The sequence below is a fragment of the Panthera tigris genome, chromosome A1, assembly GCF_018350195.1.
Source record: "Panthera tigris isolate Pti1 chromosome A1, P.tigris_Pti1_mat1.1, whole genome shotgun sequence".
Classification (NCBI taxonomy): Eukaryota; Metazoa; Chordata; class Mammalia; order Carnivora; family Felidae; genus Panthera; species Panthera tigris.
The window spans coordinates 78,112,728-78,130,939 of record NC_056660.1 but is presented as its reverse complement, the minus strand read 5'-3'; the positions used below and the strand labels follow the sequence as shown (position 1 = coordinate 78,130,939).

At 41.6% G+C, this 18,212-nt stretch overlaps 1 protein-coding gene across 4 annotated transcripts in view; it reads right to left on the bottom strand.

Annotated features, from left to right (window-relative positions):
- MYO16 (myosin XVI) overlaps positions 1-18,212 on the bottom strand; it is a 610,989-nt gene that overhangs the window by 276,275 nt on the left and 316,502 nt on the right. For all 4 annotated transcript variants that reach the window (XR_006215346.1, XM_042980064.1, XM_042980054.1 and 1 more), the window contains exons 13-15: positions 17,711-17,838; positions 11,699-11,804; positions 2,567-2,684 (exon numbers count right to left, since the gene is read on the bottom strand). Coding sequence is in view for 3 of the 4 variants with exons in the window: in XM_042980064.1 (XP_042835998.1) it covers positions 2,567-2,684; positions 11,699-11,804; positions 17,711-17,838 (352 nt within the window). In the remaining variant the exon portion in view is untranslated. The remainder of the gene's footprint in view (positions 1-2,566; positions 2,685-11,698; positions 11,805-17,710; positions 17,839-18,212) is intronic.

Below are 18,212 nucleotides of genomic sequence, written 5' to 3'. Positions count from 1 at the left end.
GGGTGCGAGGGCCTCGTGATCAGGAAACGTACTTCCTCTCTGTCACATCCACCAACTCTGCGGAGCTCGCATACAGACCTTTGTTCTCCAGACCCTCTCCACCTGGTAGCAAATATCTGAAGGCACTTGGCCACGCTTCCCGAGACTTCTTTTCAGTCTTGCATTTCTTCACGTGCGCCCCAAAGGGCTTGAACTTTCTGTCTCCCGAGGCACATCCTCTGCACACATGGCTCAACGTTCCCTTTCCACACAGGGAACAAGGAGCTGAGCTCCCATCTGCCCCCTCCGAGCCTCCCTGCTCCTTGTCATGCAGTCTCAGCCGGCACTGGCCCTGTTTGTCTAGCAGTACGTGTTGTGTCCTTAAAATCAATCAAAAAAGGAACATAGAACCTTCAGAACAATCATTCTGCCAGATTTTTAAAGGAACAGAGCAGGAAGCTACCAGACTAACAAGCTGGGGCACCAGGGAGCAAATCAAGGATGCTAATGAGAAGTGGATGAGTGGGAAAACAAAACGGGGGTGCAGAGAGGAGGGGGTGCACCTCCTTCTGCGGAGGTCTGGCCTGCTGCTTTCCCAGGGGGTACCACATCTGGGCACCATTCTGCCAAAGGCACCCCACGTCTGCACGCGCAGTCCTGCACCATGCAGAGGACTTTTGGGTCGGAGAGGGCCCCAGTTCCCCCTGTGAATCGCACTCTGGCCACGTCACTGCTGCCTCCAAGAAGCCCTGAGAGTGGTACCTTGGATGTGACGATGCTGGAGCGTCCTGGGACCCCGCTAACAGGCGGCCGGTTAGTGCACTGCAGCGGTCCTGCTTCCCCTGCACATGCGCATATATATAGAATGATTTTCTAAACTAACACTCCTGAGGGGGACATATTAGATTCCAACCAGAAAAAAAAAAAAAGCCAACAAAATTAGTAATGGGCAACACCTGCAAAAGCCCCTTAGTGCCTCTCCGCTTTGGTAAGGGGAATGCCAAATCCAGAAAACACAAGGTCATGGGAGTGATGTCCAGACAAGTGGTTTCTCCTCCAAGCCCCATGTGCATAAAAGCATGGCCAGCTCGACTCAGGCTGGAAGAAATGCCTCTCAAACTTGGGTGTTCATACGCACCACTGGGAATCTTGTTAAATACAGAACCCCAGTCAGTAGGCCTGTGTTTACGACGAGCTCCCAAGTACCCTGGAGTCACACACAGAGTGGACAGGGGCCGCCTGCAGCACCGGGGACTTCCTCCACCCCCAGCTCCAACCGCTGGGCCCCGAAAGCTCAGGGTTTACGCTCAGAATTGAAGAGGTCAGGCTGGGGGGCGGGGGGACACTCTCACTGCGGTGTGATAAAACCAAGACCTGAAAACCAGACTTTGAGGCTCAAGATATTTCTTGGCTGAGGTCTTCTTCAAATGGTGGACCTTCAAATATAGCTCTTTGTCACAGATTTTTCAAGACATAACATTCCTATTGCAGAAATGAAGCTGCTAACTTCAACATCTAAAGTTATCTTTTGTTACGTCTTTTATACATTTTTTTCTTACCAAATTTCATTTACTAATAATGGATTTTGGCACTTACTGCAAAATGCAGGCTTTTTCCTTCTTTTTAAAAAATGTTTATTTTTGAGAGAGAGAGAGACAGAGCACAAGCAGGGGAGGGGCAGAGAGAGAGGGAGACACAGAATCCGAAGCAGGCTCCAGGCTCCGAGCTGTCAGCACAGAGCCCGACACGGGGCTCAAACCCAGGAACGGCGAGATCATGACCTGAGCCGAAGTCGGAGGCTTAACCGACTGAGCCCCCCAGGCGCCCGAGCTTTTTGTTTCTAAGTCATGGTCCAAACCAACTTTTGTTTCTTGAAGCATACTTGAAAACACCAAATAGGACTGATCTCTTTCTAAAATGATTACACTTAGCAATTAATTGGTTGCTAACGGCTGTTATTAATGTTTTTACAATACTTGATTCTTCCAAGTGCATGGGCTCCCCACCTACAATTCTCTTAATTTGCCTGGATAATCTGTTTTCATTAGAAAACTGTAACATCTCAGGTGAATTCTAAATTGGTTTAATTTTAAATAAGGGCTTTTCATCAAGTACACATTAAATATTGAAGCCAAAAAATAGTGTTCTTTGGCTTTAGTTGGGTGCTTATTTTGATGTTTTGATTTAATCCACTCATTTTAAAAATATACATTCACTTTTATTTAAAATAGACTTAAGTGTCTGTTTTATGAAGGAATTATTTACTCCAGTCATAATTTATTGTAATTGGGTGTGTGAGTCATTTCTGTGTTCAACAATTATGATCCATTTCAGCTGTTTTTCGTTGGGTTCCCGATTAGATAGTTTACACAAGAATCATCTTCAAAAAGTTCCCCTCACATTTCTGATATCCCTCAATTCACAAGAAGTCTTGAACTCATAACTTGACATCTCAGGTGTGCAGATAGCCACACACACGCACACACACACATGTGCACGCACACGCACACTGTTGTCACCATGCCTGGAGTTTCTCTGCCCCCTGCTGGCAGCTCCTGAGATCTGCCTTTGTTAATGTTCTACTTACCTCCTGTTAGGTGTTTTTTCCTCTCGCAGAATTGTAGTTCAAAATACTTTATGAAACAACTGGACAGATCATTCAGAGTTGTCCTGGCGTGCCCAAAGGCTTCCAAGATGCATATGACCTGTAGCAAAATGGAAACATTTACTGAGAAACTCGTTTTTAAAAATAAAACAGGAATAGTAGCAAAGATCCAGAAATAGTCCATCATCCAGGAGGTTCTCTGTTGTTGGTATGATACTGTGTTGAATTTTTAAAGTCACTCTTCCTTCAACTGCAAACTACTGCCTCCTTCTGTCTCAGAATACAGCTAATGTTAAGAAGGTAATGATACACAGAGGGTTTCATTTGGCTTTGCTATCTCTTCACACAAACATAATCAACTCAACACATGTTATTTGAGCTTTGAGACTTAATAAAACAGTAGAAATGCTTTTGTGGTTTTTGAGGGAAGGAATTGGATTTAATATTGGTTCTTTTAAAACCAACAAATTAGGGGTGCCTGGCTGGCTCAGTTGTTTAAGTGTCTGACTTCGGCTCAGGTCATGATCTCACAGTTCATGAGTTCGAGCCCCATGTCGGCTCTGTGCTGACAGCTCAGAGCCTGGAGCCTGCTTGGGATTCTGTGTCTCCCTATCTCTGCCCCTCCCCTTCTCTCTCTCTCTCTCTCCCAAAAATGAATAAACTTAAAAAAATGTTTAATGCTGTTAACAAAGATCTTCAGATCAACCCTAACATCTGAAATTCTTAACATGTTTCCTTAAACCTTGGCTATAGGAAAATAAAACACCATTTCTTCTCGCAATTGATTGTGTCTATGATAATGATGATGACCAAGTAATCCTCTAAAAAGTATGAAAATTTGGAAGTTTCCAAGGTATTTTTCTGTATCTTTCAAGTCATGGATGTTAAAAGCAGTTTCTGCATCAGCCGTATGAAGGAGCACACTAATTAATTCATTACTTTATTGATACAGGGGGTTCTTTATAGTTTCTGGTGATTGTGTTTTTTGAGAATTGTATTCTAAGTTAAAAAAAAAACCCAACTTTGCTGCTACTTTTTAACTTTCTGAATGCTGATCTACTAATGCATTCGGTTCACCTGGAAGCATTTCATATACTGAAAAATTATAAAATAATACTTTGAGCCTAATCACAAATCCAAAGTGCTAAAAGTTGTGGTACTAGTAAAATCTTCCAAAATATCTACCAAATATTGAACTTTTGGAGGAAACATGTTGATTTCGGTCTCTTAGTAATAACCTAGTTTTAAAGATCATAACAGTTAATTGATAGTAGTGATGCCAGAAATGTATTCTGAAAAATAATCTGAAATGGTATTTATAAAGGTCCTGTTTTGTTTTGTTTGCTGCTTTTCCAGTAATTCAATATTAAACAAGCATATCATGGAATTGATAGTGTAAGTAAATCGCATTTTCCACATGTATGTTATATCTAGTTTCTCTTCAGATTGAATAAATCTTTCACCCTTTACATTAAATAATTATTTAAAAATTCATAAAGAGGGTTAAAATGAATTTTTAAAAGTATTCTGGATTCTAGTTATTTTGGTGCTATAACTGAAAATAAACTGCTTTTTTGGTATTCTTACAGAGACATAAAAGATAATAACATTGGCCCAAACAGGAAATACAGGGTAATGGTTCAATACACGTTCTTTGTAGTAACAAGTAGATGTGTCCCCATTTCACCTCTGCTAATGATAAATTATATGACATTAAGCAAGTTTCACAAACTCCCAAGAACTGCATTTTCCTTTATTCCACCACAGGAATAACTCCTTCAGTGCTTATCAATGTCGGGTATACAAAGTTCTCAGCATTCAACAAATAACAAAGATGAATTTTATTTTTGTTGATAGTAGTAGAAAACATTCATTTTGTGCCAAGAATTATCCTAAAGTTTTATATATATAACATGTAATATATAATATAAATAAAGTTATATATAAAATTATGTATACCATATATGCACACATACAGGTACACATGTATGTTTATGCAGATATTTCTTTTAATGCTCATAACTATTGTCTCAGTGAGCCACCCAGGTGGCTCGGTTGGTTAAGTGTCCAAATTTAGCTCAGGTCAGGGTCTCACAGTTCTTGAGTTCGAGCCCTGCGTTGGGCTCTGTGCTGACAGCTCAGGGCCTGGAGCCTGCTTCAGATTCTGTGTCCCCCTCTCTTTCTGTCCCTCCCCGACTTGTGCTCTGTCTTTCTTGCTCTCAAAAATAAATAAAACATACAAAAAAAATCTAGTGTCCCCATTTTATATAAAAGGACATTGAGAGATTAAATAACTTCCCCAAGGTTCAGAGATTACAGATAGTGGAGCTGGAATTCGAACCCAGGCAATCTCTCTGCAAAATCAGCATGCTTAATCAGTGCATCACCAGGCTATGAGTGCTGGAATAACAATAAGGGAATATAAGGCATAATGTTATATAAATCTAAAACTATTGAACAAAATGCAAAAGCTCATATGGCAATCTTTCATTGTGTGCTGTTGGTCCATAATTCAAGCCTAAGATATTATTGGTTACACTGAAAATTTTTTTTTTATTCTCAAATTAGTTAACATGGAGTGTAGTCTTGGCTTCAGGAGTAGAAGCCAGTGATTCATCAGTTAAATATGACACCCAGTGCTCATCCCAACAAGTGCCCTCCTTCATGCCTGTCACCCACTTAGCCCATCCCCCACCCCTTCCCCTCCAGGTACCCTTGGTTTATTCTCTATATTTAAGAGTCTCCTATGGTTTGCCTCCCTCCTTGTTTTTATCTTATTTTTCCTTCCCTTCCGCTATGTTCTTCTGTTAAGTTTCTCAGTTTTCACATGAGTGAAAACATAGGATACCTGTCCTTCTCTGACTGACTTACTTCACTTAGCATAATACCCTCCAGTTCTATCCACGTCCTTGGAAGTGGCACGATTTCATTCTTTTTCATCCCTGAGGAGTAAATAACGCTTTTTATCTTCAATTATCCACTTGGCCAATAGGTGGCACTAAGTAAATGTGTTAAGAGAAATACCAAAAAAAAAACAAAAAACAAAAAACAAACAAACAAAAAAAAAAAAAAACCCCAGCAAGACTGATTATTGTTCCACTGCTCACCTTAACTCTCAAAGAAAATCATAAGAATATGGTACAATACCAAAACTTTAAACAAAAATATAGGCAAAAGGAAGTATGTATATATTTCCTCAGTGGTCACTGATTCAAATTTTACTGGTATGATTTTTTTCGACTTAGGACTGTGTGGGTTTTTTGTTTTTTTTCTTTAAGATTTTAATAGCTTTGCCACTAAAAGTTATGCACTATTATTATGATAGTAGTTAACCTATTGTATTTTCTAAGAGTAAAAACCTGTGTCTTCCTCAATAAAAAAAAAAAACAGCTTACTCATGTGCACCACACCACTGTGCTCTGTAAAAAGCAGTTATTCAATAAATGTGTATTTAAACAACGTAAATGGAATTGAATGTTCCTTAAAGCTGAAAGTCATTTGGGGCAGAATTGGTGAAAAGTCCCAGGCAGTTGTTTTTTTCCCCCCAAACATGATTTTTACGTTCCAAAAACCTATTGCCAGGGAAAAAATCTCCTGCTTGTACAGCTTGAAATTCAAATACAGGGATTAAAAACAACAGTCTGAACTGATGGTAGTTGTTTTGAAGCTGTACAGGGGAACCAGAGCAATCTCCATGGTTGTAGGGTTCAAACCCGTTGCGTAAAACACAACCCGAACCGTGTTGCCAGGGCAGAAGGTAAACCCGCGTAGACCTTTCAGGCAGGACAACTGAAGGAGGAGATTAAAATTCAGAAACATGACAGCTGTGTGTCCCTTACAAACACGTGCATGGCCTGTATGAAAGTATCCAGTCCTCTCTGGAGCTCAGTGCCAGCTCTCTAGCTCTCTGGACCCCACCTAAACCTGGTTCTTCCCTCTGTGCCCTCATGGGTCAGCAGGGAGCCAGCTCAGACCCCTTCACTTTGCTCTCTTCCTCCCCATACTCCAGGTTCTAATCTTCAATTATGTCATCGATGGAAACCACAAGGAAGATGCTCTCTTTTCTTCAGCTTTACATGACTCTGCTGACACCACCCCCCTGCGCCCTTCTTTTTACGTCCCGTGTTCCCTATTTTTCAGTAACTGCTGATCCGAATAACCTCTAGTGACTGCTTTTCTTTCACAGTATACTGCGATCCAGGGCAAAATTGTGTGGGCTAGACTCCCCAGGGGAGATGCCCTGTGTGTGTCTGTTGCACACGCAGCCCCACGTGGCCACGTCGTGGATAGTGGTTGCCGGCGTGGGAACCCACAACAACGTCACACCACCCAGTGTGGCCGAACTGCTTTCCTATTCAACTCACCCACCTCTCTCCTTTCAGGCCTCCTAAGGAAGTTTCCTTTCATCCCACCTTGGATTGAACTTTAAGCCTTCTACTGAATCTCAGCTCCACAATCAAGGATGCTCTTTTCTATTCATCTCCTTAATCAGACTTTTCTTTCCCACAAGAAGTACTGGCCCATCCCTGAAATGTACAAAGTTTCACTGAACCCCTGTGATGTTATATTTACCGTCGATTCATATACATTCATTAAATACTTGTATTTAATTCCCACTTGTACACCAGGGTGCTGTGCAAGAACTGTGGGTAAGTTTTGAGAATGCTTTGAACACCAAATGATACTCATCCGGATTGTAATTTAAAGGAAGCCAAAAACAAGAAACAAACAAACAAAAAAAAAACACCCAGCATAACTGATATAAGTTTAAGCCATACTTAATCCTGGGCGATGTTACCTTATGAGGCTAGGAATCACTTATTTATGACATCCTTAATTTGCATGAGAAATGAATAAAACAACAAACAAGTGAATTAGAAATGGTTTTCCTTGAAATTTGCATGGATATCATAATATTGATTCCCAGACGCTAACTGATTTGTAAGAGTTATATCTATCTAAAGAAATGCAACTTAGAATGTATTTACTTAAGCTAAACTGCGAAGCCAATTTACATAAAGTAATCTAGAATGCACTTTAGAAATTGCACAGCCTGCTCTTTCCAGAAGGATCATTTTAATAAATGATTGCTTTAGTCTATAACTTACAGTGAGGACCACTGTTCCTTGTCATTACACTTAGGCCAACAGCTCCTGGTATTCTGTTAGTTAACCTGAGTCTATTTGATAACTGTTCTTTAGAAATTCTCTAACTCTGCTGTCTGTAGCAGTATAGTACAATATGTGAACATAGATAATTATGGTATCCTACCCAAGTCAACCCAAAATGTTAAATTATTTTGAGCTGTGCTGTACAATTATGCAGGTTCTCAGTATATGGTTTGAGCTTAATAAATGGTTATGAGTTAGTCATTAATGAACACATATGTCACCATAGATATTCTTCACAAAGAAAGAAATCTCCAGAATCAGGTGTAGGTTTGGGAATCCGTAAGAGCAGATTTAATTTCTTAAGGACATCTTTTTCAAAAGTCGAAAATAGGAAAAAAATTACATTGACCTATCAATTAAATATACATTCTTCTCATTTCTTTTAAAACTATTTTTTTTTTATTTATTTGTTTTGAGATATAGAGAGCAAGGAGGGAGACGCAGAGAGAGAGGGACAGAGAATCCCAAGCAGGCTCTCCGCTGTCAGTGCAGAGCCTGATGCGGGGCTTGATCTCAGGAACCACGAGATCATGATCCTGACCTGAGCCAAGATCAAGACTTGGGTGCTTAACCAACTGAGCCACCCTGGCAACCCAAGTTCCTCTCATTTCTAAATGAGGAATCAGATACTAAAATTTCTAGAATATTGGGGCACCTGGGTGGCTCAGATGGTTAAGTGTCTGACTCTTGATCTCAGTCAGCTCAGATCTTGATCTCAGGGTCATGAGTTCAAGCCCCACATCGGGTTCTGCGCTGGATGTGGAGTGTACTCAAAATAATCAATCAATAAATAAATAATAGATAGATAGATAGATAGATAGATAGATAGATAGATAGATAGATTTTTAAAAATATTTAATGTTTTATCTATTTTTGAGCAAGCACAAGCAGGGAGGGGCAGAGAGAAAGGGGAAAGAGGATCCAAATCGGGCTCTGCACTGACAGAAGTGAGACCGATGTGGGGACTTGAACTCTTGAACAGCAAGATCATGACCTGAGCTCAAGTCAGGTGCTCAACCGACTGAGCCACCCAGGTGGTCCAAAACAAAAATTTATTTAACAAATAAGATTTCCAGAGTATTTTCACGTGCATGGCACCATGGCAGATATCCCTTGGCCCACAGCGATAAGTTGAAAGGGAATGACAGAAAACCAAATACAAACAGCACAATTCTCACAGGGTGATGGGTTTCTACATCTTTATATAATGTGTGAACTTTTTATTTATTTATTTTAAATGTTTATTTATTTTTTAAGAGAAAGAGAGTGGGAGAGAGGCACAGAAGGAGGGAGATACAGAATCCGAAGCAGGCTCCAGGCTCTGAGCTGTCAGCACAGAGCCTGACACGGGGCTCAAACTCACAAACCGTGAGATCATGACCTGAGCCGAAGTTGGATGCTTAACCGACTGAGCCACCCAGGCGCCCCAAACGTTTCAACTTTCAGATGGCTTTGTTTTAGGGAATAATCTAAGATAACAGCAGCTAAGTTTTTGCTCCAATTTAATCAGACACTTTCAATATAAAGTCGCAGAATGAACAGGCAGGTGTCTTTCTGCAAATACATGCCTGGCAAGGCCGGTGCAGGGGTGATTGTGGAGGGGGAGGCGTGCACCTGTCAGGTGACACCAGCACACTTCCCACACCTTGCTATGAAATGTGCACCAAGAGAGAGGGGACTGGAACCACACTGTCTGTCATGTGCATGACGCACAGCACACGCAGCAAAACCTACGGGGTCCCGATAATGGACAAATGGTTTATCCATGTTAAATTCATTTGCTATGTTTAAGTAAATGAATTGAGGTGACTTGGGATAATTAACTGTGTCTTAGGTATGCTGAAAATAACTTCTAGATATCTTAAGCATGTACTCTTTCACGTGCCACATAGTACTTGAGCTCCAACTGTGTGGCGGGCTCTAAGACGGTGTCTCTGAATTCAAGGGACATGCGCATGTCAGCCACTTAAGACATTGTTGAATAAATGAATGAGGGACAGAGGCCACATGGCCCAGCCTGGGGGGATACGTGTTCAAAGGTGGCTCTGGCAAGAATAGGAACAGGGAAACTCTATGAGGCTGGAGAACAGTGTTACCAGGTCAGATTGTCGGGATACTGTGATCATGGGTGAAGCAGGGAGAGGCTGGCATTGAGGCCAAAGCCAGGTTTCCAGTGGGGCAATGAGAAAGTGATTGTGCCACTTATTTGATGGGTGGCCTGGGAGGAGAATGCTGGAGAAACCTGGGAGCCCCTGCGTCCAGCTCTGGCCGTCTTAGGGACGCACACTGTGGGATATCCAGGAGGGCTGCTGGGCAGGGGTCTATGTGGAAAGAAGGGGAGCTGGTGGGGTTAGGATGAGGCGTGACAGCACATGGAGGGGACAGAATCATGGGATCGGACAGCATGAGGAAGTGCAGAGCATAAGACCCCAAGGCCCCTAAAGTAACAGGGCACACGTAAGGGAGTCTTATTTTTGTCTCAAGCATAGAATAATCATCATGAACTTGGGTTATTCTAGTTATTTCCTCTACAGTAATGAAATCGGAAGGCTAGCCCTGCAGGTGGAGACCCCCAGGGCAGCACACTTTTGGGTTCTGATCATGTCCCGACTGGTTATTGATGGGCTGTCTTTCCACCCACTAGGGCGTCTGCCTAGCATACGTGTTCCCTGCAGGATCCTTCTAGCAACTCTTGAGTTTGCACTTCCCCTCTACTGTGGCCAGGGAAAACCTGCTAAAAATACCTACCAGGACTGTGTAAAAACAAGACACAGTCAGTGGTGAGCACCCTACAGGTGTATCCTTGGGTAAAATTCCCGAGCTTTATTGTGTGAAATTTCTGACCTTTATCTTCGTGGCTAATAGGCCTTTCTGGTTCCTCCTTGAACCCTGGAGATATTTTAGGCGGATGAAGTATCACCACAAGGAGTCTTCAAATAAAAGCAGGTGTTACTGAATATAACTTAAAATCAGTTTTAATTGCGTGAAGGGAGTAAAAAGTACAAACTCCCAGTTACAAGGTAAGTCAGTCCTGCAGCTGTAACGCACAGCATGGTGGCCACAGTTGGGAAAACTGCAGATTTGAAAGATGCCAAGCAAGGAAATCTTAAAAGTTCTCATCACAAGAGAAAAAAATTTAACTATGTGGAGCGATGGATGTTAATTAAAAAATTATAGTGATGATCGTTTCGCAATACATGCACATATCAAGTCACTACGTTGCATACCTAAAAATACCACAACGTACATCAAACAAGTCAATATTGGAGATGAACTTTTATTACCTGCCCCTCAATAGCATTAAGCTTTCTTGTTATCAGTTCTTTTTTTAAAAATGTCTACTTATTCTTGTAAGAGAGAGAGAGAGAGAGAGACAGAACATGAGCAGGGGAGGGGCAGAGAGAGAGAGGCAGACACACAATCGGAAGCAGGCTCCAGGCTCCGAGCTGTCAGCCCAGAGCCCGACGTGGGGCTTGAACTCACGAGCCGTGAGATCATGACCTGAGCTGAAGTCAGACGCTTAACTGACTGAGCCACCCAGGTGCCCCTCTTGTTATCAATTCTTTTACATACTTTGAAACTTCACTATCACCTCTCAATAGTCCCCCACAAAATGTGCTAATCGGGCCAATCCCCCAAAAGTGTCTACACACCGAGTGGCACTTTCTATGTGAACAACAGTAATCTCTAAGTATATTACATGTTTTCAATCCAACTATTCTGAGCAACTATAAAAAAAGAGTATGTATGTTCAAAATATTTTAAAATAAATCTCGAATGGCATTAATTTGCACCAGGCCTCAATCTTCTTTTTCTTTCCTTTATTTCCACCAACTTGGACCAATTAATAGTCAAGCTTATGGTCTATTATGATGTTCCCTTTTATTCACAAACTACAGGTGTCCCAGCTCAACATATTCTCTGACCCAAACAAGAAACTTACGTGCTTAAATTTGGAATCAAACATAGGCCTGCTGAAGCCAGATCTGCACATCAGGTGTCTCGTTATTTGTTTGCTGGCTTCAGACTTCCCCGATCCTCTCTCTCCACTGCCAGAAAACAGAGAGAAAACTCAAGTTTAGCATCTTGGAGAATGTAGCCAACAATTCAATGAGCAGCCATAATCCTGATACAAAGGTGGTGAGGGAAGGACGGAAGAACCTTTCCTGAGTGCTTGGTATCATCTAACTCTTAGCTTTGATTTGCTCATCCGAAATATTTAGTACATGTGTACTCGGTCACGTGCCCTCTGTCGTTCCGGACGCTGAGGCAGCATATGAATTTGATGGACGTCTGCCATCCAATGTTTTGTGCTCAGCTTTGTAAATGAACGTAAGTGAGCGGGACCCCAAGGGATGGCCTCTACAGTGAGGATGCATGTGTCCTGGAGCAAATGGCCTTGTAAAAGCTTTCTGAGCCTCCCAGGAAAGACATTACACCTTCCTTGGCCAGAGTTGACCAGGAGAGTAAGGTGCCTGGCACACGGCAGATCCTAAAACGGCCACTTGCCTCTTGAGGCTTCTGTCAGTCTGACGTTTCACGTTCTCCATTTTCCTTGAATCCAGGAAATAATAGTAACCAAACTTATTATCTGTAGTGACATTTTTGATGTTTCTCAAAACTCATCCAATTTCTATAAATAATTGTACTATATTCCTGACATGAGAGGATAGAGGATTATATAAAATTCCAATACAGTTATTACTTACTAAATACCAAATGGTCTAATACAAAATAAAGTGGTTAGTGCTTCCAGATAGAATGCTCAGGAAAAGTCTTTACTCATCTGATAGCTTAAAAATTAAAATATATATATACATATATATATAGCTCTTTACTAGTGCTTTTTTGGGCTTCTCCCCTGATTATTTGTACTAATGAATTGGAGGAAAGGGTGTTTGCCAGAAAAGAAGCTGAAATGTATTTTTTTATCCAAGTCTCCAGCTGCTGACAAAATACTTCCCTTCCCCGCATCCGCGCCGACCATAAATATTTTAATGACTTTCAGAACCACCACTCTGGCAGCCTGAGGGGAGCAGGTGCCAGAGACCCACACAAGATAAGGAGCTCCTTTCTAGGTTCAAGGACATTTGCTTGGAACCTTCTAATTTCAGAGCAGAAACAATTTAGATCACTTGTGATTGAAATTTCACTTCTACCCTTGTATTTGCTGTTATAAATTGGATGGTTTATAAACCTTGATTTTGTAGAGATTCTGCTCACATTTACGCAGGGTTGGATCTTGAAAACACCATTTTCCTTTTAAAAATGGCGCTCCTTCTTTCAGATGAAATTTACTAAGGGCCTACTATGTGCCAGAGTCTATGCCAGGCTGCAGAGCTCAAGAGGTGCATCCGTGGGCAATCTGGAGGCCATCATCCATCATCCGGGATGCTCTCCAATGAACACCAAGCACATCACGAATGCATACTCAAACTGCAATGGAGCACAGCAAACAATGTGCCAGCAGGTGGAAGAAACTAGGGAGGACTTTGGGGGGTAGGCTCATTCTTGGAGAAAGGGTAGCGGAAGGCAGCCTTCACCCAACATGAAACACTCAACCGGTTCTTCCGCAGCATCTATTCTGAAACCGGCAACAGGTGGTGCATGGACGATGGTGAACGCAGCTGGCAGTCTGCACAGCTGGGAGGGTGTGCGGCTGCACTGGAGGTCACGTGAGTGCCTTTCCCGCTCTCGCCACTGCGCATGCTCTGTCACTCCACGTGGGGGTAGAGAGAATGATCAATTCTCTTACCTGGACAAAATCACTAGCAATTTCAACCATCTCATAAAATCTCAAAATGGGCATATTTTATTGAAACGCTGAGTAAAATGCAAGGAAGTTTAAAAAAAAGGATACAGCACAGGGCAGGGTAGGATATCATATTGCAACTAAAAATCCTAGCATGATGTGTTCAAGAAATATCCCTTGATCTGAAAACCCAGTATATGATTAAACTAGAAACTTGATGGAGGATTTTGGGCGGTGCCAATCACGGACCCATAGAAATCTGAAAGCTTATTCGAACAGCCTTGTCTGCAAAACCTGCACATGACAGAGGCAGACCTTACTCTGCTAACTTCACAAGTTACTTCTATGTTCAGCTTATAACATTAATTTGGATTTGCTCAACACACTGTTAGGATAATGGATTTTTGTCACATGTGCTCTGATAATTAATTAAAACCATCTATCAAGCCTTCAGAAAATTAAAGATAAGATTGATTATGGTGAACACCAGACTCTCAGTTATAACCCACGACAAAGATCTGAAAATTATTAAAAACTGTTTCTCAAGATGAAGCTTTGTGTGCTAGAGAGGCTTATAATTATCAATCAAGTGAAAAATAAAATTGAAATTTGAAAATAAAAGTTAGAAATTCCTGCTCTAGTCCTAAGTTATAGGACATGTATTCCAGGAATATTTGCATTTTAATCTCCAAATCTTAAATTATCCTTTGTAAATGCTGGTTATGAGACACAATAGACTCTTGGCTGTGATCTTTTCTTTCTTTTTTAATTTATTGTCAAGTTAGCTAACATACAGTGTAGTCTTGGCTTCAGGAGTAGATTCTCATGATTCATCACTTACATACAACACCCAGTGCTCATCCCAACAAGTGCCCTCCTCAATTCCCATCACCCATTTTCCCCACCCCGCCAACCCCTCCACCCACACCAACCCTGCTTGTTCTCTGTATTTAAGGGTCTCTAATGGTTTGTCTTCCTCTCTGTTTGCATCTTATTTTTCCTTCCCTTTCCCTATGGTCTTCTGTTAGGTTTCTCAAACTCCACATGTGACTGAAATCATGTGATATCTGTCTTTCTCCAGCTGACTTATTTCACTTAGCCTAATACTCTCCAGTTCTATCCAAGATGTTGCAAAGGGCAACATTTCATTCTTTTTCATTGCTGAGTAGTATTCCATTGTGTGTGTGTGTGTGTGTGTGTGTGTGTGTGTGTGTGTGTATGCCACATCTTTATTCATTCATCAGTTGATGGACATTTGGGCTCTTTCCATAATTTGGCTATTATTCATAGTGCTTCCCTGCTCTTCTAAACAATGTATTTAGTTGAGTTCTAAACTTACTAATTTTAATGAATTAGTATAATAAATGCAGAAAGCCTTTATCGTAGTCAAGACAATCAAGGAGGTAGAGAAGCCATATAAAAACATCAATCCTGAAAGAAGAAGATGACTAAAATAGTAAGTCCCTGTGATCACACATTTGTTCTTCACTTCTTAAAACCTGAACAGGAGTGCCTGGGTGGCTCCGTTGGTTGTGTGTCCAACTTTTGATTTTGGCTCAGGTCATGATCTCATGGTTCATGAGCTTGAGCCCTGCATTGACCATGGTGGACCCTGCTTGGGATTCTCTCTCTCCCTCCCTGTCTGCCCCTCCTCTGCTCTCTCTCTCTCTCTGAAAAATAAATAAATAAATAACCAAACAAACATTAAAAAAGAAAAAAACCTGAACGAGGAAAAAAATTTTTTTCAGAAAGACTGAAATACACATGGCATTATTAGCCTTTAAAAATGTCCCAAAGAGGGGCACCTGGGTGGCTCAGTCGGTTAAGCATCCGACTTCGGCTCAGGTCATGATCTTGCAGTCCGTGAGTTCGAGCCCCACGTCGGGCTCTGTGCAGACAGCTCAGAGCCTGGAGCCTGTTTCAGATTCTGTGTCTCCCTCTCTCTCTGCCCCTCGCCTGCTCATGCTCTGTCTCTCTCTCTCTCTCTCTGTCTCAGAAATAAATAAACGCTAGAAAATTTTTTTAAAAAATAAATAAAAAATAAAAATAAATAAATAAATAAAAATGTCCCAAAGAAATACTAATTCTGCAGAATATTAGCAAGTCCAACTGGAAAAGCAATCCCATGAGGAAATTCGTGTAGAAAGCACTGGGTTAAAGATAAATGGGTTTTTATTGAGAAGGGCACCTTTTGGGATGAGCACTGGGTGTTGTATGGAAACCAATTTGACAATAAATTTCATATTAAAAAAACGATAAACGGGTTTCTTTACTAAAAGAATTTGCTAGATATTATGAAATCTGTAGCAGGCAGACTCCCAAAGGATATGATTCTTTGGCTCCTCAGAGCTTCACTAAGACCTATGCGTTTCAAAAGAATTAAGCAGATTCAATAAGAACTTAGGAAAACCCACGGATTTGTGCCCGGCATTTTAGGGAAGGCTAGGTGGGCTGTCAGAAGCCTCCTTGAGCAGGCTGCAGGGGGCAAGCCACGCACTGGTGTCTGGCTGGGAGAGTGGGGAAGCTTCGTTCATGCCCAGAAGCCAGACTATGGGCTCACATCCCACATACAGTATCCACTGGACCCTAGACTAATTAATCCACCATTTACTAATTCACACTATTGGGCTCACATCCCAGATTCACTATTTACTGATCACGAGGCCCTAGACTAGTTACTCCTTATAATACACAGTCACCTGACCCATAAAATAGTGATGCTAAAGCTATGGGTAAGGCAATACATGGAAAGTACCCAATGGAGGGTCTGGCACTATGTTCTCAATACGTATCAGTTGTTACTACTGCCCACACTATTATATACTCCCTATAATCTAATGGGTTTTTAAAAGTGTTCCCCTTTTCATCAAAGTTACACTAGAAAACCCAACAGAGCAGATAAAAATAGAGTTGCTTGATTGGAGGATGGCGGAGGCCTCCCCTGCTGCCGGTGCCCCTCCCATCTGGGGACACTTCAGCACAAGTGTGAAAAAACTACTTGCATGCTACTTTGAAAATCAGAACATTGAAGTTTGCAACCACCAATCATACACTCCACTGAACTTTTGACCAAAGTGATAATGTAAAAGTATATAAATAAGTGCTTATTTAAGTATTTAGGTGTCTTTTGGGTTCTATGCAGTTGTCCATCTTTACTCACTTCCATTTCACTTTGAGGAGTTATGGAAAGCTTTATCCACACATTTGTTTCCAGTCAACACTACTGATTATAACTCACTCAAAGCCATGAAGGTTACAGAAGTCCCCTCTGGTAGAATTTTCTCCTAATAAGAAACGTATTTCTTGGGACACCTGGGCAGCTCAGTCAGTTGAGCAACCGACTTTGGCTCAGGTCATGATCTCAAGGTTCATGAGTTTGAGCCCTGCATCGGGCTCTGTGCTGACAGCTCAGAGCCTGGAGCCTGCTTCCGATTCTGTGTCTCCCTCTCTCTCTGTTCCTCCCCCACTCACACTCTGTGTCTCTCTCTCTCAAAAATAAATAAAGTTTAAAAAATTTTTAAAAAGAAATATAATTCTCAATGCAGATCTTGTTTTAATACCTAAATAATTTTTAATCATTTATCAGTACATAATCACATTTCACCTCTACTCTCTACTTCTTGTGGTACTTGTGTGTATGGAGGAGTGGGGGGAAGAATTTTTGCTCTGATGTAAATTACTGTCATGAGTATCTGGTAATTTATGAGCTAATGCTACCATTATGTTTCAGTATAAAATACTTCCGGGTATATACTTTGGGTAAAATACAAGCAAACATAAATACCCATATGCTTTTCCCAAATGTGGGAAAGCCCACATTTGTAAGGTAATAATTTGTGTTTTGTATTTGAGCAGCACCACATTTTGTGAACCATGGTTTGCTTACAGCAGGTGCCTTTCCTTCCCCAGGGTTTCTAAGGCTTGAAAGCAAAAACACTCTGGTTCTAAGTAGTAAATCTTCCAAATGAATTGAGTTTCAGGTTAAGTTTGTTGGTATTGATTCAGCCACACTTGGGGCTATTTCTAATAACAACAAGGTCTCTCCTTTGTAACGAGTCAAATGTACTTATTGCCAAGACATACTGGACTGCCGGGTGCTGAGGAAGTAAATAAACAGAAACCACGAGAAATGAGGACAGCTTGACCGCCAAGCCTCCAGCATGACGCCGAGCATCCATTCGGCCAGGCGCGGGGTGCACTCACCTGAGAATGAAGCACTGGGACCGCTGCTCCTGGAAAAGCTGGTGGAAGGCCCTTTCTGCACAGGAGAAGATGTGAGGCGGCAGGGAGGAGCAGGGCTGCCCTGAGCTGCTAAGATAAAGCTGGGAGACCTGCAAAATGTGTGGGACACAGATGTCTGTGAGAAGGCTCCAGCTCGTCTACCTCAGGACACAGTGGACTTCTTTCCAATACACAAATGTGACACAGTCTATTTTTGAATCTCATTTGTAACTACAAAACGTCTGGGAAATTATGCTCTTTCAGCACGTTTTAAGGGTTCACCATGATAAAACAGGGGCATATCCTTGATCCTGAATTACTTGGTTCACAGGCTTGAAATTATTCTGCTGTCCTTAAGCAGAGCAACTGACACAAATCCAGTTTAATAGACACCCACGGAGTAAGCTGAACCTGGGCTAATTTACATCAAATGCAATGTCTCTCGGCGACATTTCATTTCCATAACATAAGATAGAAAGGGTTT